This window comes from Ovis aries, chromosome 5, assembly GCF_016772045.2.
Source record: "Ovis aries strain OAR_USU_Benz2616 breed Rambouillet chromosome 5, ARS-UI_Ramb_v3.0, whole genome shotgun sequence".
Lineage (NCBI taxonomy): Eukaryota > Metazoa > Chordata > Mammalia > Artiodactyla > Bovidae > Ovis > Ovis aries.
This window is the reverse complement of record NC_056058.1, coordinates 78,715,898-78,743,708: the sequence shown is the minus strand read 5'-3', so window position 1 is coordinate 78,743,708 and position 27,811 is coordinate 78,715,898. Positions and strand designations below refer to the sequence as shown.

The following is a 27,811-nucleotide window of genomic DNA, read 5'->3' as shown; positions in this document are numbered from 1 at the left end:
AATACACTCTAGGGATTAGATCTGATAGACAGAGTGCTTGAAGAACTATGGATGGAGATTCATGACACTGTACAGGAGGCAGTGATCAAGACAATCCCCAAGGAAAAGAAATGCGAAAAGGCAAAATGGTTGTCTGAGGAGGTCTTACAAACAGCTATGAAGAGAAGCGAAGGGCAAAGGAGAAGAGGAAAAATATACCCATTTCAATGCAGAGTTCAAAAAAGTAGCAAGGAGAGATAAGAAAGCCTTCCTCACTGACCAATGCAAAGAAATAGAGGAAAACAATAGAATGGGAAAAACTAGAGACCTCTTCAAGAAAATTAGAGACACCAAGGGAGCTTTTCATGCAAAGATGGGCACAATAAAGGACAGAAACAGTATGGACCTAACAGAAGCAGAAGATATTAAGAAGAGGTGGCAAGAATACATGGAAGAACTGTACAAAAAAGATCTTCACGACCCAGATAATCACAATGGTGTGATCACTCACCTAGAACCAGACATCCTGGAATGCAAAGTCAAGTGGGCCCTAGGAAGCATCACTATGAACAAAGCTAACAGAGGCGATGGAATTCCAGTGGCGCTATTTCAAATCCTGAAAGATGACGCTGTGAAAGTGCTGCACTCAATATGCCGGCAAATTTGGAAAACTCAGCAGTGGCCATAGGACTGAAAAGGTCAGTTTTCATTCCAATCCCAAAGAAAGGAAATGCCAAAGAATGCTCAAACTACCACACAATTGCACTCATCTCTCACAGCTAGCAAAGTAATGCTCGAAATTGTTCAAGCCAGGCTTCAACAGTATGTGAACCATGAACTTCCAGATGTTCAAGTTGGATTTAGAAAAGGCAGAGGAACCAGAGACCAAATGCCAATATCCATTGGATCATCAAAAAAGCAAGGGAGTTCCAGAAAAACCTCTACTTCTGCTTCATTGACTATGCCAAAGCCTTTGACTGTGTGGATCACAACAAACTGCGGAAAATTCTGAAAGAGATGGGAATACCAGACTACCTGAACTGCCTCTTGAGAAACCTGTATGCAGGTCAAGAAGCAACAGTTAGAACTGGACATGGAACAACAGACTGGTTCCAAATACGAAAAGGAGTACGTCAAGGCTGTGTGTTGTCATCCTGCTTATTTAACTTCTATGCAGAGTACATCATGAGAAATGCTGGACTGGATGAAGCACAAACTGGAATCAAGATTGCTGGGAGAAATATCAATAACCTCAGATATGCAGATGACACCACCCTTATGGCAGAAAGTGAAGAGGAACTAAAGAGCCTCTTGATGAAAGTGAAATAGGGGAGTGAAAAAGTTGCCTTAAAACTCAACATTCAGAAAACGAAGATCATGGCATCTGGTCCCATCACTTCATGGCAAATAGATGGGGGAATCAGTGGAAACAGTGGCAGGCTTTACTTTTTTAGGCTCCAAAATCACTGCAGATGGTAACTTCAGCCATGAAATTAAGAGACGCTTACTCCTTGGAAGAAAAGCTATAACCAACCTAGACAGCATATTCAAAAACAGAGACATTACTTTGCCAACAAAGCTCTGTGTAGTCAAGGCTATGGTTTTTCCAGTGGTCATGTATAGATGTGAGAGTTGGACTATAAAGAAAGCTGAGCACCGAAGAATTGATGCTTTTGAACTGTGGTGTTGGAGAAGACTCTTGAGAGTCCCTTGGACTGCAAGGAGATCCAACCAGTCCATCCTAAAGGAAATCAGGCTTGAATATTCATTGGAAGGACTGATGCTGAAGCTGAAACTCCAATACTTTGGCCACCTGATGTGAAGAACTGACTCATTTGAAAAGACCCTGACACTGGGAAGGATTGAAGGCAGGAGAAGGGGACACAGTGGATGAGATGGTTGGATGGCATTACCAACTCAATGGACATGAGTTTGAGTAAACTCTGGGAGTTGGTGATGTACAGGAAGGGATGGCGTGCTGCAGTCCATGGGGTAGCAAAGAGTTGGCCACGACTGAGTGACTGAACTGACTAAAGGTCTGAGCTACTGAACTGAACTGATCCATGCTGTAACAGGCTTTCCAGGTGGCACCAGCAGTATAGACGCTGTCTGCTGAAGCAAGAGATGCGGGTTTGATCCCTGGATTGGGAAGATTCCCGGGGGAGGGCATGGCAACCCCCTCCAGCATTCTTGCCTGGAGAATCCCATGGACAGAGGAGCCTGGTGTGCTACAGTCCATAGGGTTGGAAAGAGTCGGACACGACCGAAGTGACTCAACATGTATGCATACCTCTTGTAACATGTATCAATCAACATTCTTTTTTCTTGCGGAATAATATTCTATTGTACGAAAATATCACATTTGTTTATCCATTCACTTGTATGGACATTTGGTCTGTTTCTAATTTGGGGCTATTATGAATAATGCTGCTATAAACATTCCTGTACAAGTCTTTGTGTGAATATATGGCTTCATTTCTCTTGTGTAGATGCCTAGTGCATGCATGCATAAATGCTCAGTCACTCAGTTGTGTCTGACTCTTTGCAACACTATGGACTGTCCCTCCAGACTCCTCTGTCCATGGGATTATCTAAGCAAGGACACTAGAGTGAGTTGCCATTTTCTCCTCCAGGATCTCCAACCCAAATTGCTGGATCGTAAGATAAACTTAATACATTAAACATTTTAAGAGACTGGCAAACTGTTTTCCAAAGTAGTTGGTCTATTTTACTTTTCCATCAGCAATAGTTCTTCACATTCTCACTGCTGCTTTTTTTTTTTTTTGGTCAATTTTATTACAGATATTCTGATGGGTATTAAGTAGTATCTCATTGCGATCTTAATTTGTATTTTCCCTAATGACTAATGAGCATCTTTTCATGTGCTTTTTAGCCATTTCTTGATTTTCTTTGATGAGCTATCTATTCAAATCTTCTACTCACTTTTACTTAAGCAGTTTGTCTTCTTCTTCTTGAGTTCTTTATATATTCTGGATAGAGGTCCCTTATCAAATATATGATTTGCAAATATTTCTTCCCATTTCTCTACAAGTTGTCTTTTTTGCTTTCTTGATGGTGTCCTCTGAAGTATGAAGCTTTCAATTTTTATGAAGTCTAATTTATTAATTTTTTCGCTTATCAATCTTATATTTGATGCTGTACCTGAAAACTCTTTGCCCAACCCAAAGCACTAAGATTTTTTCCTATACTTCTTACTAAATTTCATAATTTTTGCCTTCACGGTTAGGATTAAGTTAATCTTTTTGCTTGTAGCCAGCCATTGCTCCAACACCATTTGGTGAAAATGACTATCTTTTCTCCCATTGAATTGCTTTGGTACTTTTATTTAAAAAAAGAATCATTGGACCATAAATTTGAGGGCTTAATTCTAGACTCCTATTTCCATTTCACTGAAGTATATGACTATTCTTATGCCATTACCCTAGTTTCTTGCAAATTGTAGTTTTCTATACAATTGCAGTTTTCTATTTCCTGTTGAAATCAGGAAATAGAAGTTTTCCAATTGAGTTCTTATTTTTCAAAATTATCTTTGCTATTCTGAGTCCTTTGCATTTCCATATAAATTTTAGCACCCTATAAAAACAAAATAAAAATGAAAGCAAAAATAAATACACATTTAAAGCTATGAATTTAGGATCAGCTTGTCAAGTTCTGGAAACAAACCTGTTGGTTTTGATATGAATTGTGCTTAATATATTATAGATCAAGTTTTGGGAAAACAACCTTCTAGTCAGTGAGCTTCGAACCTCTCCATCAATTTCTCTCAGTATTGTTCTGGACATTATAGTACATAAGTCTTTCACTTCTTTTATTAAATTTATTCCTAAGTATATAATTCCTTTTCATGCTTTGTGAATAGAATTGTTTTCTTAATTTCATTAAGTTCATTGTTAGTACAATTGACTTTTACATATTGGTCTTATATTCTGCAACCTTGCTTAGCTTGTTTATCAGTTCTGGTAGATTTTCTCTGAGAATTTCATATAGTTTTCTACATATAAGATCATGTCATCTATGAATAATGACAGTTTTACCTCCTTCCTTCCTTCCAATCAGGATGCCTTTATATTATCTCCCCCTGCCCTCCTCCACCAACCTCAGGAAAAATACTCCAGTGCAGAGCTGAATAAAAGTGGCCAGATATCCTTCAAATTGTTCTTGACATTAGCAGGAAAGCATTCAGTCTTTCACCATTAAGTAAGATGTGAGCTGTACATTTTCCATAGATGACTTTTTATCAGACTAAGGAATTGCCTTTCTTGGTTGGATCATATGAAATGTTTTTTGTTTCTGTAAAGATAATCAAATGATTTTTACCCTTTATTATATTTATATGATGTATTATATAATTGATTTTCTGATAAGCCAATTTCCCATTCCTAAGATAAAATGTATTTATGCGTGATGTTTAATACTTTTCATAAGCTGTTGGATTTGGTTTGCTAACATTCTACAGAGAAGTTTTGCATTTTATGTTCATAAAGGCTATTTCTCTAGAGTTTTCTTTTCTTCTTGTGTCTTTCTCTGGTTTTAGTATCATGGTAATACTGGCTTCATAAAATGAGTTGAAAAGTGTTTCTCCTCTATTTCTTAGAAGATTCTGTGATGCACTGACATTATTTATTCTTTAAATGTTTGGTAGAAATCACCTCAGAACCCATCTATCTAGGTCTGGGACTTTCTTTTGAGGAATATTTTAAATTAATAATTCAATTTTTTCATCTGTAGTAGATAAAGCCAGCTTATTTCTGAATCTGATAACTCTGTGGTTGGAAGGAAATCATATACCACCAAAAAGCCTACCTACCTATAGTTGAACAGAAAAAGAATAACTTAATATGGATATCCTTTCCTCTTTTTCAGGTATGATAAGCCATTTCATACATTGCCAAAAAGAGAATTTTAGTGACAGCTTCAAATTACTGGTGACTTCCCCGGTGGCTCAGATGGTAAAGTGTTTGCCTACAATGTGGGAGACATGGGTTTGATCCCTGGATCGGGAAAATCCCCTGGAGAAGGAAATAGAAACCCACTCTAGCATTCTTGCCTGGAAAATCCCACAGACGGAGGAGCCGAGTAGGCTACAGTCCATGGGATCACAAAGAGTAGGACGCAACTAAGCGAATTCACTTTCACTTTTCACTTTCAAATTGTTAGCAATAATTGTACTAAGGCTGAGTTTAGTACCTATGATCTTTATTTGAATTTGAACAAAATACCTCTTCATTTCATAGATTTAGCACTGCTTCTCAAGATCCTTCTAACTGCAAAAAAATCCAGTGTTCCCAATATTTCAGCATAAATGAATCTAGTGTTATAGTTATTACGCATGAAAATTAACAGGACTGAAAGCTATCATAAACTGAACTGAACCACAATGGAAACTGTTCTGGAGCATGTACATGATCACAGCACCAGCATGGCTGAGTCCAACCCTGGATATGATCCCAGCAGTACCTATGAAAATCATCCATGGGAATGTCAGTTTCAGCAGCTGGACCTGTGATTGGCATGGCTGGGGCAATGTCAGGGGAAGTCTCAAGGAGCCCTTACTTAAGGAAATCCAGAACTGACCACAGTAGGTGAAATAAAGCTATTCAGTCATATTGGAGATATTCCTCTTGAGCCCAGACTTCCTGTCTTTCTGCTCTCAGATTCTCTCTATCTTACAGAATCATCTCTTTCTAGTACAGGACAACCAAGCAGAAGGAAGGTGCCAATAAGCTTGAAGCACCAGGAAATGCAGGCTTCATTCATTTGCCATCCTGCAACCCGTACCTCAAATTTGACTTCATGGAGGCCCTTTCTTTCTGATTATCACTGTGTTGGAGAAAAAAATGAGTTAATTTTCAAAGTTCCAGTAAATTAAACACAATTATTCTTTTTTTTAATGGTGAGGAAACTGACACCCCAAGGAGCTAGTAAGTAACATAACCCGGAGTTTGAGGCTAACAGGCAATCTGTGCACCAGCCCCTTGAGACCCTGAAAAGTACAGACAGTGCACAGAAGCAAACACCATGTCAGATGACCTTGCCTTTAATAATGGCAACACTGCTCAAGATTTGTTTGCTAGGATGTGTGACACTTTCAGGATAGAAGGTTGCAAATGTAATTTCCATTATTAAGATACCAGTTCCCTAGGGACCGAAACCCAGTTTCCCTTGGACTCTATCCAGAATGGAGCCTGGACAACATCTTCAGACTCGCTGTGCAGCCAGGGATTAGCCTCAAGCCCAGTGGTCCCCAACCTTTTTGGCACCAGGAACCGGTTTCGTGGAAGACAATTTTTCCATGGATGAGGGAATGGGGTGTGTGGTTCAGGGAGCAATGTGAGCAATGGGGAGTGATGTGGGGTGGCAGATAAAGCTTCACTCACACACTCGCCTGCTGCTCATCTCCAGCTATGCGGCCCTGTTCCTAACTGGTCCACAGCCCAGGGGGTGGGGACACCTGCTCAAGTCCTTTCCTAAAAGACAGGAGGCATAAATAAATAAGCTCAGGGGACACCTCTCTAGGGTTGCTAGGGGCCAGACAAACTCATCTGGGAAGTGTGTTATTCCCTTCTCCTTGGTTCTCCCCACTTAGATTTCTTGCTGACACCTAACACTTAGCTAATTGTGAACTGAGATCATTATATTGTTAACTCCATTTTTCAGGCCTTGGACTTGCAACTTAACCGTTTGCATGGCTTCTCTCTTTTTCACTGGGTACTATGTATCAAAAATGTCTACACTAATATTTCTCAGACTCCTCCCTCTTCTGGAACCATCCAGTGCAAATTCTAAGCACCATCTACTATTACTACTAGAAAAACATTCTGGTGAGTTGCTCACCTCTTCTCTCCCCAGTTATCTGTCACAATACACAAGAGTCAGCTGAGTGAATACCATTATATAGCATAGATTGACTTTACAAACTTATCTTCAAGCCTCTTGATTGTGCCCAGAAACTACACTCCTTCTATCAGATGACTATGGGAGGACACACAATTAATACTCTTTTGCAGTTATTTTACTAATTCTTGCCCATGTAAAAGTAGTCAGTAGGGGGCATGGTATATATATGTTCGTGTGTGTATGTATGCTCATACATGCACACACGTAAGTGAAGCAGGAAGAGAGAATGAATGGGCAACAGAAGAATGCATTCATTTCAATGCAATTCTGCTTGTCATGATGACAGGGGCTGGAGATCTAATGGTAAACATAACAGTGCCTGTTCTCAAGAAGCTTATAAATTATGTAGAAGAAACTGCCAATAATAACAGCAGGAAATAGTCAGTGAGTGCTTAGCTGGTTCCAGAAGCTAAGAACTGCATGGGAATCATCTAACCCTGTGACAACTCTATGAGGGAGGTACAATCATTGCTCTCACTTTTCTCAAAGATGAGAAAACTCAGACAAGAGATTCTGCCTGAGATCACACAGCTTAGGCAAGTGGCAGAACTCAGATACAAGAGGCTTATTTGACACCAAAATCCACTCTCTTAACCACTTTCAATGCTGACTCCTTGGAGAGTCATTCACACTGCTCTCACCGACACTGCATTTGCACCAAGGCCCTCATGGTCCCTGTTCACTGAATAACTTCTTTTCCCACGGCCAGATCACCAGGCACCAGCACTCAGAGACGGCTTCTCCAGCAAGTGTTGTTCTCAGGACAGGGCACGCAGCCTTCCCCTACCCTTGATGTAGTAAGTACAGAAGTGTGAAATCCTCAGGCCTGAGTGTGAACTCCCACCAAGAGGGCAAGAGGTTCTCTTCACTGCATCCTCCACCCACCCGACAGTTCCAAGTGAGACCAGACTCCCTGAGTCCAGCATTGATCCCAACTGAACTGTTTCCCACAGTAAACAGCCTGAGTGCTTTAAAAACCCAGATTGGAATTCCATTAAAGATGCCAGGGCAATACTAAAAGCCATTAAATGGTATGCCTTAAATGGGTGAGTTTATAGTATATAAAATGTATCTCCATGAAGCTATTAAAAAATTTGAAAATGACAGGGCAGCCCATCTTTGAAAATGAAAGGCTCCTGAGTCACCATCAAAGGTCGTTGAATGGAAAAATATTTCAAGGAAATGGGTGGTGAGTGGATTTTAAAATGATAAAGTAAATAAGTAAAATCTGGTTGTGAGTTCGGGTTTTCTTCTACTTGGCATGATATCTATTTGAAGAAATGTTTAGGAAAGCAAAGAAATACATTCAAAGCCCTAAAAACTGACTTTCTGCGTGTCAATCAGTATACGAGAACCCTCCTCAGGAATGTTTTGGTGGCAGACCCTGAGCCCTGCTGAGAAATTAGACACAAACTATTAAATGAGGAATAAAAGGCAACCCCTAAAAAGAAAAGGCAATCCTTGAAAATTCCTTATGTATAGGAAGTGACTGAATCTGAGATGGAAGGAAGCTGAGACTCATATCTGAAGATGGTTAATAATTAAAAGGGCTTCCCAGGTGACGCTAGTGGTAAAGAACCCCGCTGCCAATGCAGGAGACTTGGGTTCAATCCTGGGCCGAGAAGATCCCCTGTAGCAGGGCACGGCAACCCACTCCAGTATTCTTGCCTGGAGAATCCCATGGACGGAGGAGCCTGGCGGGCTACAGTCCATAGGGTTGCAAAGAGCCGGACACAACTGAAGCAACTGAGCACACATGCACACAACAATTAAAATTGTTAGGGGACTTTCCTGGTGCTCTGGTGGTTAAGCATCTGCCTTGCAATGCAGGGGACGTGGTTATGGTCCCTGGTCAGGAAACTAGGATTCCACATACTGCAGAGCAGCTAAGCCCATGCATCACAACTAAGGCCCCATGCAACCAAATACTTATTTTAAAAAATAAACTCATTAAAGACCAATTAATTAAGTGGATATCAACTAACGGGCTTCCCTAGTGGCTCAGTTGGTAAAGAATCTGCCTGCAATGCAGGAGAAGACCTGGGTTCGATCCCTAGGTTGGAAAGATCCCCTGGAGGAGGGCATGGCAACCACTCCAATATTCTTGCCTGGAGAATCCCCACGGAAAGAGGAGCCTGGTGGGTTACAGTCCATAGGGTCGCAAAGAGTCAGATATGACTAAGTGACCAAGCAGAGCTAATGGTTCGACCATCCCTTGACATTTCAGAGGTGGCTCAAAATGCCACTTTACAAAAGTAACCTGGTTTAATGGAATGAGCACTGGACCAGGAGTCCAGAGACTTGGACTCAGGGCCCATTTTGCAATTTGTAACTGCCTGTAAGTTGCTTCACCTCTCTAAGCCTGGTTCTTTACATATTAGAAGAGGAAGATAATATCCACTTTCCAATCTTGTTGTGATGGACACCCATGCTGTTACTTATAAAAGGGCTTTGAAATTGTAAGGCAGTACAGAAATGTGAGGTGCAGGATTAGGTGTTCACAAACCCATACTTCTAGGATGGAAAAAAAGGATTGAGAACATCACTTATGCATCTGTAACACTGCAGTGAGCAGGGTAAGTAGGATGGAGGCAAGAAACTCTAGCTTTTGTAAGACTGTTAGCTTTAGTGCCTGCCTCTAAAGGGGTCTGGCTCATTTTCTGCATAATCCACATGGATCAAGAGAACTAACTCTGGTAGTGTAACATTATTTGCCAGATGGAGCTTTATCCTAACTAAGATGCTCTACTGTTTCGAATTAATTCTGAATTATGTACAGGATCTTGAAAATTAGAAGCAATCCCAAAGAAAAGTCTGTAAAGAGGAGGAGGATTATAGACAGGTAACATCTGCATTGCTGCCATTCAAGTGCAACACATGATTAAACACTGAACTTAATGGACAGAGGAGCCTGGCAGACTACGGTCCACAGGGTCGCAAAGAGTCTGACATGACTTAGCAACTAAACAACAATAATAACGCTCAAGAGTCTTCACATCTGGGGATTCAATAGCATCTGAAAAAGAAGCTGTTTGCCACTCACCGCCCCCCCATGACTATTTGTTACATTTATTGAAAAAAAAAAAAAAACCAGACACGCACACAAAAACATATCTGGATACTACTATTTAACTCTACTTCAACAAGTCTATTTCCGGTTTTCTGTAGGTTTAGGGCTGCTGATTTTCAAAGACACTGAAATAAACTTTGTATAAGACTTTCATCACTTCTCATTCTGATGCACATGTGGAAATCCTGGTAATATTAATTTACTTCAGTGTGACAGACACTGCCTCCACTTAATGTAAAAACAACTAAACTCCTAAGACTATAACACACATCAGAAAGTGTGGGGCCACACAAATAACATGAAGATCCAGAGGGAAATGTCTCAAAGTTAAAAATACACCAAAAAAAAAGCTCAAAAAAGCTCCACTATTTTCAAAAAACTAACTGGAAGAGTGTGTGAAATGCTTTGAAACCATAGTAACCTTTTCTTTCAGGGTTATGCACTGAAGGCTTGTTATTTTGCTAATGTGATATTTTCTCTTGGTTTTCAAGTCCAGAATTTAACAACATGGCCAATAATTACACTGATTATCAGTATCCTGGAGTTTACATCTTGATCATTTGAAATTTACTGTATGCCTCTTCATCTAATCTCTTCACTGGATTTATCAGTTCTTAGAGAGCAGAGGCAATGCCTGTTATTTCATTTTTACCTTTCCATAATACCTGGTATGGCATAGTGTGCACATGGAAAGACTGATATAACTAATTGAAGATTAAACAAAATCAAATAAACTTGTTCATCTTTTAATCCAAAGAGTGGAAAAGAATAATGTTTTTAATCCTGGCAGAGACTTCTGAATTTCCATACCAACCTCTCTGATGAATGACTGGACTTAGACCTTAAAAATCCAAAGCAGCTATTTCTAGGACTCTTTCCAACAGAGCCGGGTAGGTAGTAAGGTCAGTGGCAGCTAAACTTCCCACCCCCTCCTACTCTCCCAAATTTCTCTGGAATCCCTATGCCACTCTAGCCCCTCCCCTAATGTCACTGGCCCAGTTTCTAGTCACAACACTTCAAGAGCCAAGTTTTCATTCCCAGAACCACAAAGTCAGTGTTTAGAGAATACAAACCACCTACCAATAAGGAATTCACTAGCTTCTTTAGAGCTTTGTCTTAGACTTCTAAATGCCCCATAGTTCCAAGAGACCATCTTCTCTGCATAAGGGCCTTAAATTCCAACCTCCTGGGTAGCTGAGATGCTAAGGTAAGTATAATGTGTCACACAGGCCAGCTTCAATTTCATCTTAAAATGATAATTACAGTTTTACATTCGGCATTCCAGACAGACAATAGCTACACAGGGAGGCTCCTCTCAGTTTGCAGAAGACAGTAGAGCCATTAAGTTCCTTCCTATTGCTAAGCAACAGTTGTGTTCAAATCAAACTGCTCTCAAACAGAAAAATCAGTCTATTCAATTCAGAGCACTAGAGGTGAGGGGAGTAGAGAAAGACTGTTTAGAGACCATGAAATACAGAGTAGATTTAAGCTACATGTTAATTCTAGATACATTCTCTCCATTTCAAAATATTTTTAGGGAATAGGTGCAGGGTTTTCTGTCCTATAGGAATGGCCCAGGCATGCTTCTCTTTCTAATATGAAAATATTCTCCCTAAACTCAATTGGATTATGAATATTTTTGCTAAGGTTTACTGGCTACCAAAATATCACCTGTAGTGGCTATCTATTGCTACACAACAAAACACCCTAAAATTTATGGACTGAAAATAGCAAACATTTATTATTATACAGTATCGTTAGAATGAGATTTTGGAAGTGGCTTAGGCTCAGGGTATCTCATGAGGTTGCGAGCCAGATGTCCGCCAGGGCTGCAGTCATCCAAAGTCTCAGTCAGCTGGGGCTGGAGGCTTCACATCCAAGCTCATGCACGAGGCTCTGGGCAGGGGACCTACTTTCTAGTTTCCTATTGGTTTCACTGGCCAGTCCTCATGATATGGAAGCTTGTTTCCCCCAAAACAAGTGATCCAAGAGACTGATTAAGACAGAGGCCATTATGCCTTCTGATGACCTAGGCTCCGAGTCACACAATTATTTCTGCTTAATTTTATTTGCTAGAAACAAGTTACGAAGTCCTGTTCCCACAAAAATAAAGAGAAATTAAGCTTTGTTTTTTGAAGGAGTATGAATTTGTGGACGTATTTTTAAAACCACCAGACCACCCACCAGAAATCCTTCTCCAAACAACATGGTGGGGATTGGTAATGGAACTGTGGGTCCTCTTTTCATTAGCCAGATGATATGATCCAAATCTGCCACCTACTACCTACGTGACCTTAGGTAACTTACTTAACTCTCTGTATCTTAATTTCCTCTACTGGAAAAGTAGTATAATAATAGTAACTACTTCACATACCAGTTAACATACGTAAAGCTTAGGACAGTGCTTGGTATATAGTATATCCTACGAATTATGTAATTTGATTGTTGTTGTGATCCTAATGTTGACAATACATACATTCCACTCGATTTGCACACAGAAATGCCCAACAGGGCAGCAAAGGACAGAAGTGTGGAAGATGTGAGTGCAACTTTGAGAGATCTTCTATAAAAATTATCCACAATTATGATGTATTCACAAGATAAAACAGGTTAATTACAAGCTGGAGTCAAGACTGCCGGGAGAAATATCAATAACCTCAGATATGCAGCTGACACCACCCTCATGGCAGAAAGTGAAGAGGAACTAAAAAGCCTCTTGATGAAAGTGAAAGAGGAGAGTGAAAAAGTTGGCTTAAAGCTCAACATTCAGAAAACGAAGATCATGGCATCCAGTCCCATCACTCCATGGGAAATAGATGGGGAAACAGTGGAAACAGTGTCAGACTTTATTTTTTTGGGCTCCAAAATCACTGCAGATGGTGATTGCAACCATGAAATTAAAAGACGCTTACTCCTTGGAAGAAAAGTTATGACCAACCTAGATAGTATATTGAAAAGCAGAGACATTACTTTGCCGACTAAGGTCCATCTAGTCAAGGCTATGGTTTTTCCAGTAGTCATGTATGGATGTGAGAGTTGGACTGTGAAGAAGGCTGATCGCCGAAGAATTGATACTTTTGACCTGTGGTGTTGGAGAAGACTCTTGAGAGTCCCTTGACTGCAAGGAGATCCAATCAGTCCATTCTGAAGGAGATCAACCCTGGGATTTCTTTGGAAGGAATGATGCTAAAGCTGAAATTCCAGTACTTTGGCCACCTCATGTGAAGAGTTGACTCATTGGAAAAGACTCTGATGCTGGGAGGGATTGGGGGCAGGAGGAGAAGGGGACGACAGAGGATGAGATGGCTGGATGGCATCACTGACTCGATGGACGTGAATCTGAGTGCACTCCGGGAGTTGGTGATGGACAGGGAGGCCTGGCGTGCTGCGATTCATGGGGTCGCAAAGAGTCGGACACGACTGAGTGACTGAACTGAACTGAACTGAACTGAAGTTGCCTCTTCAGGTCTTCCTAGCACTTGTGAAGTCACAAGCCACATAAATGCCAGTAAGACAAACAATATTGGCAAAAGCCTACATCTGTGCATTTCTTATAAGTTCACTCACTAAACAACTAAACAATTCAGAGCTGCGTGTTCTCACAAATCTTGAAAAGAAAAAACAGACAGTGGGGTACACATGTAACATTAATGTATTGAATAATTCATGGTAACTAATATCTTGTTGTTTACTCAAGAAGTCATGTCTGACTCAACTCTTTGCAACCCCATGGACTATAGCCCGCCAGGTCCCTCTGTTCATGAGATTTCCCAGGCAAGAATACTGGTGTGGGTTGCCATTTCCTTCTCCAGGGGTTGACCCAGGGATTGAAACCTCATCTCCTGAGTTGCAGGTGGATTCTTTACCACTGAGATACCTGGGAAGCCCAATCAGTATCTTACTGCAAACTTAATCCAATTCTCAATACCAAGATAAATACCTCATCTGACCAGGTTATATCATTGTATTAAGACTCGGTTTCTGCAATCCCTTGAAAGAAATCACAGGTCCCTCAATGTTGCTAGCCAAGTAAGACTCTACCCACAGATGACTAGCTTTATCCATGCTTATCTCTCTGGAGTTATCATGCTGTTGTATCTGTCAGGCGAATGCCAGGTGGACACAGAGGTGGAAAGAAGATGGAAAGAAGTGGGCATGCTGCAGATGAAGACAGGATCAAGAATATTGCGTCACTCAAGTTTCCCAAGATCTTGTTCTTTTGAAGTAAATGTGAAATCAGAGGCAGTAATAGGGCAGCAGTGTGGTAGGAACAGATCTGAGCCTCATTCTCAGGCACCGTGAGAACGTGAGCCAAGCCCTCCATCACTCTCAAGTCTCACACTTACTTCAAAACTATAAAATAAGAAAGACAATCCCCAAATCCCCTCCGTGATGAAAGGGTGACAATGAGATAATATTACGCTGTGGAAGCAAAAGTCGTCAAGCCACAGTGGGCAAGAAGAGACGGACTTCCTGTAAAATAGCCCGACCAAAGGAATAAGAAATAGTTTTAGGGAAGGAGGACTGGGGAGGTTCGGGAGTCCATTGGTACTATTCAGGTATGTCTCAGGAGCTCTCATTTGCATCAACCCACAACTCCGGCTGTAAATGATTACAGTACATCTGAGGTCACATACTGGCGGCTCACAGCCATACGTGGTCCACAGAAGGATTCTGCTTGGCCTGGATAGTAGTTTTTAAAGAGTATGAATTCACTTCCCACTTACAAATAGGATTTTTCATATAAACATCCAGATTTCTGGGTTTTCCTTAAAAAAGAAAAGAATGAAAGAAAACAGATGTGACAGCCCCAATCTATTTTGGCCAAAATCAGAATGAGCTGAGCAGTAGCTGCCCCTTTTTCACATGGTATCAGCTCTTCAACCCCGTCTTTCGGTTACCTGCCTGGCCCCGAAGTAGATGAAACTGTACTGCAGTCAAGCAGCAATTAAGCAATGTGAGCACATCAAAAAGTGAAAAGGCATAATCAACTGCATTGTATCTTGGCTGAGGAGAGACAGTCAGAGAGGAGAATGATCTTCGCAGAGTTCAGGAAAGGGCAGCACAAAGAAGGAGAATTTGGCAACACAACATGGTCAGGAAAGAGGGTGCTCAGGCCAGCTGGAACAAGGATCTGGGTCTGCTTGAAAGGCTTATCAAAAACACATGACGGGCAGAGGAGGCGCTCCATGTGATCTGACTTGCTGCGGGCATCCTGCCAGGAAGAGAACTCAGTGGCCTCCTGACATGAGCATCCCTAGCTGTTCTGCAGGCTCATACTAGTTAACGGGAATAAATTAGGAGTCTGGGACTAGCAGACATGAATTACTATGTATAAAATAAACAGCAAGGTCCTACTGTACAGCACAAGGGACTATATTCAATATCTTGCCTATAATGAAAAAGAATATGTATATTCACGTTGCTATACTCTAGAAACTAGCACAGCATTGTAAACCAACTATACTTCAATAACAAATAAAAAATTTTAACACAGATGTAACTTCTCAGTTACAAAATTTTAATTCCAGTCTCTGTGTGCATGCATCTAAAAATAAGACTGGAATCCATGAGCACAGAATATCTTTCCATTTCTTTGTCTCTCCTTCAAATTCAATGTCTTATGGTTTAACATTGTTAAAATGTCCATATTACCTAAAGCAATCTATGATTCCATGCAATTCCTATCAAAATCTCAACACTCTTTTTCACAAAAACAGGATGAAAACCTCAAAATTTGTACAGAACCACGTGCGTGCTGTGCATGCTGCGTTGCTTTAGTCTTATCTTTGTGACTCCATGGACTGAAGCCCACTAGGCTCCTCTGTCCATGGGATTCTCCAGGCAAAGATACTGGAGTGGGTTGCCATTTCCTCCTTCAGGGCATCTTCCTAACACAGGGATCAAACCTACGTCTCTTATGTCTCCTCCATTGGCAGGTGGGTTCTTTACCACGAGCATCACCTAGGAACCCTTATACAAAACCACAAAAGACCCCAAAACCAAAGCAATCCTGAGAAAAAAGGACAAATCTGGAGGTATCATACACTCTGATTTCAAATTATACTTCAGGACTACCCTGGTGGTCCAGTGGTTAGGAATTCACCTGCCAATACAGGGGACACGGCTTCCATCCCTGGTCCAGGAAGATCCCACATGCCTTGGAACAACTGAAACCATTACAGCTACTGGAGACCATATACCTAGAGCTTGTGGTCTGCAATAAGAGAAGCCGCCGCAATGAGAAGCCCTTGCTCATCGCAACTAGAGAAAGCCCATGCGCAGCAATGAGGACTAAACACACCCCAAAATAAACAAATACAAAAATTATACTTCAGGTACACCTTGGAGATATTGCAGGTTCAGTTTCAGACCATGGCAAAAAATTGGATATTGCAATAAAGTAAGTCATGCAATCTTTTCAGTTTCCCAGTGAATACAAAAGTTACATTGACATTATACTATAGTCTATTAAATGTGCATTAGGTCTAAAAAAATAATGTACATACCTTAATTGAAAATACTTTATTGCTAAAAAGTGTTAATCATCATCTGAGCCTTCGGCAATTGATAATTCTTTTGCTGGTGGAGGGTCTTGCCTCAGTATTGATGGCTGCTGACTGACCAGTTGCTGAAGGCTGTGGCAATTTTAAAAAATAAGACAAACATGAAGTTTGCCACATCAACTGGCTCTTCGTTTCACCAATGATTTCTCTGTAGTATGCAATGCTGTTTGATAGCATTTTACTCCTAGCAGAGCTTCTTTCAAAACTGGAGTCAGTTCTCTCAAACCCTGCTGCTGCTTCATCAACTAAATTTATGTCATATTCTAAATCCTTTGTTGTCAAGACATTCAACCAAAAGTGTAAGTCATCTTCAAAAAGTGTAGATTCTATCTCAGGAAACACTTTCTTTGCTCCTCGATAACCAGTATCCCCTCATCTGTTCAAGTTTTGTCATGAAATTGCAGCTAAGTCAGTCGCATCTTCAGACTCCACTTCCAATTCTAGTTCTCTTGCTACTTCCAACCACACCTGCAGTGATTTCCTCCACTGAAGTCTCGAATCCCTCACCGTCATCCATGAAGGTTAGAATCAACTTCTTCCAAATTCCTGATAATCTTGAGCTTTGCCCATGACTCATGAATGTTCTTAATCACATCTAGAAAGGTGAACACTTTACAGAAAGTTTTCAACTTACCCTCCCCAGATCCATCAGAAGAATCACTATGTATGGCAGCTATAGCCTCACAAAATGTAATTCTTAAATAACAGGACTTGAAAGTCAAAATGACTCCTTCCTCTACAGGCTGCAGAATGGATGTTGTGTCAGCAGGCATGAAGACAACAGGAACCTCGTTGTAGGTCTTTATCAGAGCTTTTGAGTGACAAGGTGCATTATCAATGAGCAGCATTATTTAGAGATGAATCTTTTTTTCTAAGCAATGGGCTTAAAATATTCAGTAAATCATGGTATAAATATACGTGCTGTCATCCAGGCTCTGTTGTTCCATTTACAGATCACAGGCAGAGTAGATAGAGCATAATTCTTAAGAGCCCTAGGATTTTCGGAATGGTACATGAGCACTGGCTACAACTTCAAGTCACCAGCTGCACTGGTGCCTAAAGAGAGTCAGCTTGTCCTTGGAAGCTTTGAAGCCAGGCACTAACTTCTCCTCTATGGCTGTGAAATCCTAGATGGCATCATCTTCTAAGAGAAGGCTGTTTCACTTGCACTGAAAATCTGTTGTTCAGGGTTTCCACCTTCATTAATGATCTTAGCTAGGTCTTCTGGGTAACTTGCTGTGGCTTCTATTATCAGCACTTGCTGCTTCACCTTGCACTTTTATGTTATGGAGTCAATTTCTTTTTTTTCAACTTCAGGAACCAACATTTGCTAGCTTCAGATTTTTCTTCTACAGCTTCCTCACCTCTCTCACTCTTCAAAGAACTGAAGAGAGTTAGGGCCTTGTTCTAGATTAGGCTTTGGGAATGTTGCAGCTGGTTTGGGGCTTCCCAGGTGGTGCTAGTCGTTAAGAATCTACCTGCCAATGCAGGAGACACAAGAGAGGCAGGTTTAATTCCTGAGTCAGGACAATTCCCTAGAGGAGGGCATGGCAACCAACTCCAATATTCTTGCCTAGAGAATCCCATGGACAAAGGAGCCTGGCAAAGCTACAGTCCACAGGGTCACATGGAGTTGGACATGATTGAAACGACTTAGCATGCATGCAGCAGCTGGCTTATGGAGAAGGAAATGGCAACCCACTCCAGTATTCTTGCCTAGAGAATCCCGTGGACAGAGGAGCCTGGGACGCTGCTGTCCACGGGGTCACACAGAGTCGGACACTACTGAAGCGACTTAGCATGCACGCATGCATTGGAGAAGGAAATGGCAACCCACTCCAGTGTGCTTGCCTGGAGAATCCTAGAGATGGAGCCTAGTGGGCTGGTGGGCTGCTGTCTATGGGGTCGCACAGAGTCAGACACTACTGAAGTGACTTAGCAGTAGCAGCTGGTTTGATCTTCTATCCAGACCACTAAAACCTTCTCCATATCAGCAATAAGGTTGTTTTGCTTTCTTATCATTCATGTGTTCACTGGAGTAGCACTTTTAATTTCCTTTAAGAACTTTTCCTTTGCATTCGCAAGTTGGTTAACTGGTGCAAGAGGCCTAGCTTTCAGCATATCTTGGTTTTTGACATGTCTTCCTTAATAAATTTAATCATTTCTAGCTTTTGATTTAAAGCAAGAGACGTGTGACTCTTCCTTTCACTTGAACACTTAAGAGGCCACTGCAGGATTATTAATTGGCCTAATGTCAATACTCTTGTATCTCAGGGAACAGGGAGGCCTGAGGAAAGTGAGAGAGACAGGAATGGCAGGTATAGAGCAGCCAGAATACAAGCATTTATTGATAAAGTTCACCATCTTTATATTGGTATGGTTCATGGACCACCCCCAAATTAAATAGTAACATCAAAAGTTACTGATCATAGATCACCATAACAAATATAATGATAAAGAGTTAAAAATATTGCAAGGATTACCAAAACATGACAGAGGCATGAAGTGAGCAAATGTTATTAGAAAGATGGCACTGATAGACTTTCTTGACACATGGTTGCCAAAAATCTTCAACTTGTAAAAAGTATAGAATTTGTGAAGCACAATAAAGCAAAGTGTAGTAAAGTGAAGTATATCTGTAAAAGTTGGCTTAAAGCTCAACATTCAGAAAACGAAGACCATGGCATCAGGTCCCATCACTTCATGGGAAATAGATGGGGAAACAGTGGAAACAGTGTCAGACTTTATTTTGGGGGGCTCCAAAATCACTGCAGATAGTGACTGCAGCCATGAAATTAAAAGACACTTACTCCTTGGAAGAAAAGTTATTACCAACCTAGACAGTATATTCAAAAGCAGGAACACCACTTTGCCGACTAAGGTCTGTCTAGTCAAGGCTATGGTTTTTCCTGTGGTCATGTATGGATGTGAGAGTTGGATTGTGAAGAAGGCTGAGTGCCGAAGAATTGATGCTTTTGAACTGTGGTGTTGGAGAAGACTCTTGAGAGTCCCTTGGACTGCAAGGAGATCCAACCAGTCCATTCTGAAGGAGATCAGCCCTGGGTATTCTTTGGAAGGAATGATGCTAAAGCTGAAGCTCCAGTACTTTGGCCACTTCATGCGAAGAGTTGACTCACTGGAAAAGACTTTGATGCTGGGAGGGATTGGGGGCAGGAGGAGAAGGGAACAACAGAGGATGAGATGGCTGGATGGCATCACTGACTCGATGGACGTGAGTCTGAGTGAACTCCGGGAGTTGGTGATGGACAGGGAGGCCTGGCGTGCTGTGATTCATGGGGTCACAAAGAGTCGGACACGACAGAGCGACTGAACTGAACTGAACTGATCTGATAGTAATCAAAACAGCATGACATTGGCAGAAAAATAGACACAGATTAATGACACAGAATTGAGAGTCCAGGATAAACCTATATATATATGAACAATTAATTTATGACAAAGAAGCAAAGAACATACAATGGGAGAAAAGGCAGTCTCTTCTTTAAGTGGTATTGGGAAAGCTGGACAGCCATATGCAAAACAATGAAACTAGATCACTCTTCTACTCCATACACAAAAATCAACTCAAAATGGATTAAAGACTTGAATATAAGACTTAACATCACAGACCCCCTAGAAAAAAACATATGCAGTACACTCTTTAACATTGGTCTTAGCAATATCTTTCTGGATATGTCTCCTGAGGTGAAGGAAACAAAAGCAAAAATAAACAAAAACTACATCAAGCTAAAAAACTGCACAGCAAAGGAAACCATCAGCAAAACAAAAAAAACAACCTACTGAATGGGAGAAGATATTTGCAAATCATATATGCAATAATGGAGAAGGAAATGGCAACCCACTCCAGTATTCTTGCCTGGAGAATCCCATGGATGGAGGAGCCTGGTGGACTACAGTCCATGGGGTCGCAAAAAGTCAGACATGACTGAGCAACTTCACTTTATTTTCACTTTCATATGCAATAAAGGTTTAATATTCAATATATATATAAAGAAACTCATGCAGGGAATTCTCTGGTGATCCAGTGGTTAGGACTCTACATTTTCCCTGCTGGGGGCCTGGGTTTGATCCCAGGTTGGGAAATCCAAGATCCCACAAGCTGGACAGTGCAGTCAAAGAAAATAAAGAAAAGAATCTATGATAGAAGCAGAGCTGAAAATTAGAGGAAAAAAAATTTTTTTTAAAGTCACACAACTCAACAACAATTAAACAAACACCTCTATTAAAAAGTGGGCACAGGATCTAAGTAGACATTTTTCCAAAGACATACAGTGGCCAGTAGGCACATGAAATAATGTTCAACATCACTAATTATTAGGGAAATGCTAATCAAAATCACAGTGGCATATCGCCTCACATTTGTTAAAATGACTATGATCAAAAAGACAGGAAATAACAAGTGTTGGTAAGAATGATGAGAAAGGGAACACAAATACTCGTGGTGGGAATGTAAATTGGCACAGCTACTATGGAAAGCAGTATGGAGATTCCTCAAAAAATGAAGACTAGAATCACCATATAAGCCAGTTATTCCATTTCTGAGTATTTATCCAAAGAAAACGAAGATACTAATTCAAAAAGACATATGCACCCCTATATTCAGTGTAGCATTATTTGTAATAGCCAAGATATGGACACAACCTAAGTGCTCATCAATGGATGAATGGATAGTGATGCAGTATATGTGTACAACACAATACTATTCAACCATAAAAAAAAAAAAGATGAAGCAGCATGGATAGACCTTGAGGGTATTATGCTAAGTGAAATAAGTCAGATGGAAAAAGACAAATGCCATATGGTTTTACTCATATGAAGAATATAAAAAATAAAATAACTAAACCAAACATAATAGAAATGAGCATAGAAACAGAGCAATGGTTATCAAGGGGAAAGGGACATTGGGGATGGTGCAATGGTTAAAGGGGGTCAGCTGCATAGTGATGGATGGAAACTTTCTGTGGTGAGCACACAGTAATGAATACGGAAGTTGAAGTATTATACAATGTTGTACACATGAAAGTTGAGAACAAATAATTTAAAATAAGACTTGGAGTCATTTTCAGTTACATCTGGTTTGCCAAAGCTCTTTATTTTTCACTAATAATAGTGATAATAGCGTTTTCATTAAAAATATAAATCAGATACAGGCTGTCTTCCAAACTTCAACTAGCTGTATTAAGACATTTTAAAAAATGGATTTTATATTATGCTGGAAAAAAAATTGAAAATCTGTCTCAGACTAGGATACTTTCAGTAGGCATGCTACAACCAGAGAGGGAATAAATATACCTTCTCCAGCTAGTTTAGTGGTTCTCCATCTTGGCTCCACCTAGCGCCAAATATCACCTGGGGAACTTTAAAAATCCCGATGCCCAGGATGCACCCAGACCAATCAAGTCAGAGTCTGCGGAGATGGGACCCGTTATCGGTATTTTAAAAAGTGGGTCCAGAATTGGGAGAGTGGCACTGACATATAAGCCCTGCCATGTGTGAAACAGACGCTTAATGGGAAGCTGCTGTATAGCGCAGGGAGCTCAGCTCAGTGCTCTGCAGTAACCTGGAGGGGCGGGATAGGGATGTGAGAGGGACGGAGGTTCAAGAGGAAGGGGATGTGTGTGCACAGACACGTGCACACAGACACACACACACATATATCTGATTCACTTCACTGTACAACAGACAGTAACACAACACTGTAAATCAATTATACTCCAATAAAAAACAAATAGCAGGTCCAAGACCAGTTCACACCAAGCTCAGATCTACTACTGGCTACACAAACCTGAGTGGTTTGACAGGGCGTAAAACAGATTATGAATTATCTATTTTACAATTACCAAGTCACCACGAATAAAGAACTCACTATTCCCCCAAGCAATTGTAACTGTGCCATTAATTTTCCTATAAATGCAGTCAACCATTCCTCTACTTTGTTAACTTAGTTCAACTTGCACAGAATGGCAAAACCTACAATCTTCTCCCAGATAATCAAGAGTTGCTTGTAGTACCTCCGCTGCCATTATTTCTACTCTCATAAAAATAACCCACCTCACACTTTCATATTTCATTTTAGATCATTTCATAAACTCTATCATTAATCCCAGAGCTTCAGGTGTATAGTAAGCACCATGATATGCTCTGATATGTGTATTCACTGGATTTGCATTTCTATTCAAATCATAACTATATCCAAACTGCACCTGCAGATTCCCTGTATCAGCAGCCATCTGAAAGGCACACATTTTAATCTGACTTTAATGCAGAGCTCCTCAATTTGAGCAGATGCTTGAAACTACATTTCAACCAGTGTGGTGGCTCATAAGACTCACTGATTTTTTTTGGTCTCAGTGTTGCATAGAGTTAAAACCCCGCCACCAAAAGAGTTGGTGATTGATGATCATTGGTCCCACTGCCATCTCCACCCTCACCTGCTCCCCTAGATGATCAGAATTTCCTAAAGCTGCTCTCATTCCAGGAATGATCAGGACTGAACTCATAAGCAGATTTACCAGGAAGCCAATGAAGCTTAAGCCTGAGGGCCTCTCGATGTGTCTGGGCCTCTTCCAGGGCTCTGAAGGTTTGTACTTGTAATCTGATACGCTTTTGCTTTAGGCAAATTGTGTGTTATACCCCACAAACCCCGGATCCATTCATAATGGGCCTAATGTAACTTGGCTGCCATTTGGAAGGCAAGCACTAAAATAAACTGTGAAATCTTCATAATGCGAAGTCAACAAGAATTAGCTGTGTTACAACCATGTCAACTGGTCAGTCTTTTCTTCCTCTCCAACAGAGGGACTCCTGTTGGTCTACGAGGAAAGAGGGCATGGCGTGGCAGGAAAAGAAACCCATCATTGGAAAGGACAGGCTCTAGGTCCTAAAAAAAAAAACCAGAGGGAAAAATCTAGGCTTTTCCAGTGTGTGTAGAAATCAGGTAGGCTTGGACCCAAGGGGCAGGACTGGCAATCCTGAGCAGATCCCAGGCCACCTGCCATAGATAAAAATCAGCTTTCTCTGCCTTTACAGCTAGGCATGTACATCTTGTTTGGCCTTTTTGTGAAGAAATTTTCTGTTCATCCTCTTGCTAAATTAAAATTCATTCTCATGTAGTAAAGTTACCTTCTAAGCAAATATTAATGAGAAATGGCTCTCATGCAAATGTCTGGAGTGAATATTTGAAAGCATAACCACTAATTGATGGTTCTAACCCAGAGTTCCCAGACTGCTGTGTATTTTGATGGAGGTAGAGGTGGGGGACGCAGAGATAGATGGGAGAGGATTAAAGCGGGAGGGAACCTGAAGAGGAGCCTGAAATATGGAAGCCCACTCTGCAGACTGCATGGCTTGGCCAGGCAGCACCTTGTAACAGGCTATCAGCCACAACCACCAGCTGGGCTTATGTTGCAGTCAAACAAGCAGAGAGACCAGGAAAGACAGACGTGAGCATGAGGTGTCTGCAACCTTCTCTCCTGCTCACTTTGGCAGCCCTCCACGTTCTGCGGGCACATGTGGGTCAGTAATTCCTGATTCAGAGAGTGGATGGAAAGTCTGATATCGGATCCTAATCATTATCTAGCACTCCTTCCCTTCGGACATTTGTCCTTCTGGGTCTAGAACTTCTTTGGACAGCACCAGGCTCTCCCTGACCAGCCAAGAAGTCCAGATCATCTTCTTAGTACTTCGTTTCTTTCTGCTCCATGTCCACCTGCTCTCTTGACCTGTGAACTTGGCCCTTCTGCCAAGTTCTCCCAGGCAGGTGGACTCTCCTGTGGGGCCAGCTCCATGGAGCAGTTGAGCCCCAGGGAAGTACTGATCCCTATTCCAAAACTGATCCCCTTTCTTAGTACCATGGGCCATGGAGACTGACCCCTGTATCCCCAGCAGGGCTGCAGACACTGCCAAATCCCTCTTTCCTTTCATGTATGTCTAGAACTGGATCACGTTCTTGAGGTGCTAGCCTACTGTGTGCCCCCTTTGCCTGGCAAAGTAATATAGCCACTCTTTCTCCTCCATAGAAAACAAATAAACAAAACAATTGGATCATGAGGCTCCAGGCCATACTACAGGAGACAGCAGCAGCAGTGTGATGAGAGAAGAACCAGGCTACCCTGCATCCAGGTCAGCCAGCAGTCTGCCCGCCTCGGCCGGCTCACCGAGGAGAGCTTTCTTGCTGCGGCTCTTCCAGCAGCAGGAGAGAAGCAGGAAGACAGGCGGCAGAACGGCAGCAGGGTTCAGACAGTGAGGGAGATGGCTCTTATGGCTACTTCACCTCTGGCTCATCATGGATGGATAAGCCCGAGTCTGAAAGCAATTCTCCATTAGAAGTCTGCTTCAGCCACGGGTGAATAAAGGTACCTTCCCTGACCCAACCTCCAGCTAATGGGGAGATGGGTTCATTCCAAATTGACTGAAAAGCTATCTTCCCTCACAAACCATATTTAAATTAAGAAACCTGTGAGGAAGCTCTGTACTTCACCTTTTCCAAAGATGGCCTAGATCGTGAGAAGAAAAGACAGGAGAAGGTCTCAAGGAATCAAAGTTGATAACTCACTCTGCCGAAAGGGCAAAGAAGACTCCTATTACGTCATCTAATAAATGTCCATTATTATAACATGCAGTCAACAGCAGAAGCTGACTGGATTGAGAAGACATCCATATTATCACCATTACAGACTGTACTGTGCCATGCTGATGGGAATTGAGGGGAAGGTTTAGGGAATATTTGGGGCAAAGAACATCCCCAGTTTGCCTGCCCACATCCAGTGAAGTGTGTGTGGTAAAATATTTAAGATGTAGAATGTCACCAATGTGCAAAGATTTTCCATTCAGATGGGATATATATATATATATATATATATATAATTACCATGGTAATTCGTGTTCATTATAGAATATCTCTCTGTTCTGACATCAGTTTAGAAAGATTTCACCCAGACAGTACCTACCAGTTACAACTGTTTAATACAGGTTCACAGGCTTTGGTAATATCCTTTTTTGTCCATTGTTAATGAGCAATTGCTAATGAATAAAATATATCATCACTTCCGGAACTCATGGAGTTAGTTTACGTGAAGGAACTCACAGCAAGAGGATTGTTTAAACCACATACAGATTTATTTTAACATAATGTCCTTCTTGCATATGAGAAAAGAGGACAGAGATAATAAATATAATTTTTCATCTATTTAAAATACTGTGCTTTTTATTCTAGGTACTTCTTTACCTTGAAAATTAACTGACAACAATTCAGCACCACAGAGCTACTGGAAATGAATTATGAGACCAGTAAAGCAATAGATGCCTCTCTCCTCTCCCACCCCTCCACAAGCCTTCCCTCCCACCATGCATATGCTTTTAGCATTGTACTCAATTAAAAGGGAAACGTATTCTCAACAGTTTGGCTTAAAAGGTTAGAGAACTCTGCTAATACAACATAAGAGAAATAACGCATCCTTTTCTGATATGGAAGTTCTTGAAAGTGTTAAGCATAGGCTATCTGTATGAGACTTACCTGTAGGTGTTTATTTAAAAGACAGTCTTACACCAAGACACACTGACTTAGACTAGGAAGCTGGGAATCTGCAATTTTAAGAAGCTGCCCAGTGTATTATCGAGATGCTGGCAGGCAAGGACCACTGAGTTACCATAAATTGCCAGAGGTCTGGGCAATTAATTGCCAAGCGCTCAACAGCTCACCCCTACTCACCGGGTGGACTCCCGTGTCCTGCTGCAGCCGTAGCAATTGCAAAAGCAGAGGCTGGCGAAACAGAGCAGTGGGAGCTGTCAGCCGTCTGTCCTGGTTATTTAAAAAGAATGGAAATGGCATGGTGAGGCAGATGCATAATATTACATAACAAAATTCTCATTTTCATTCCTGCACTGAATGAAGGGTTGGGTCAAATACCCTGTGTTGTCCTTATTAACAGGCAAATAACCAGATTCTATATCAACAAGTTCATTCTAGTTATAGACCCAAGAGAAATGAAAACATACATCTATACAAAAACTTTTACACAAACATTCTCAGCAGTATTATCCATAATAGCCAAAAAGTAAAAACAGCCAAATCTCCCCCAAATGACGAAATGATACACCAAATCAAAAATTCCCATGTGAGGGAATATGATTTAGCCACAAAAGGCATGAGGTAGTAATACATACCACAACATGAATGTACCTTGAAAGCATCATACTAAGTGAAAGCTGGTCACAAAAAGTCACGTATTATATGGTCCCATTTATATAAAATGTCCATAATAGGTAAATACATAGAGACAAAAGTAAATTAGTGGTTTCCAGGTGTGTGGGGGGATGAGAATGGGAATTGACCACTGATGTGTACAGGATTTCACTAACAGGGGTGATGAAAATATCTGGATTGAGATAGTGGTTATGGTAGCTCAGCCTTGTGAATATATAAAACCACTGAAGTGCACACTTTAAAAGGGTGAATCTTATGGTATGTGAATTTTATCTCAATATAAAAAATATTTTTTTAAATATCCTACATGTTATAGATAGAATTTTCTTCTCAAATCACCCTTAGAAAGGGGGATGGGCTCCCATATTGAAGGATGCACTGAGCACCTTTTTGTACCCCCTCTCACTTCTCAGATATTTACACACAGCACTTGATAATGTTGATGCCAACCTCACTGTGTTTCTCATTCAGGCTTTTAGTAAAGATAGTTCTGTGATTCTGTGGCTTTATTAGTTTGCTTCTAATGTCATATAGTCATGCTTAAAATAAATAAAAGGGGAAGCAAAGTGCTGCTTAATGTGCCTAAGCACTAAAGCACAAAACAACTCTACCCTCTCCTTCAGCTATAGCCTGAAAACATTTGTGGAACAAGGTGGGCAAGGAGACAGATGAACAGGCAAAATTCCAGCTACACAGTGAGAAAACGCGGGCTGCTATCACTATTGGGATCCTCCATATCATTCCTTCCATGCATTCCCTCCATACGTTCCTTCCTGCATCTCTGGGATTTGGTTGGATCAGGAAAGAAACAAAGGACTTAGTTAATCCACAAACAGGATGAGGATTTTCAAATAATGCCTATATAAATTTTAAGAATTTTAAATGAATTTAAACATATGAAAACAAACCATAAAACAGAGCTCTAATGACAGTATCCAAGTGGATAACACTTAAATAACTCTTGCCTTGGTAAAATTTTGCTTCCATACAGTTTGACCCTAAACTCTTCCAGGTTAATAATGAACTCAAGGCAGTCTGTCTGACATGGCAATG

The 27,811-nt window shown here is 41.0% G+C and overlaps 1 protein-coding gene across 1 annotated transcript in view; it reads right to left on the bottom strand.

The window, feature by feature from the left end:
• Positions 1 to 27,811, bottom strand: part of RASGRF2 (Ras protein specific guanine nucleotide releasing factor 2) — a 256,645-nt gene that overhangs the window by 77,924 nt on the left and 150,910 nt on the right. Inside the window, exon 17 of the mRNA XM_027970489.3 lies at positions 26,264 to 26,353. Coding sequence (XP_027826290.2) covers positions 26,264 to 26,353 — 90 coding nt within the window. The remainder of the gene's footprint in view (positions 1 to 26,263; positions 26,354 to 27,811) is intronic.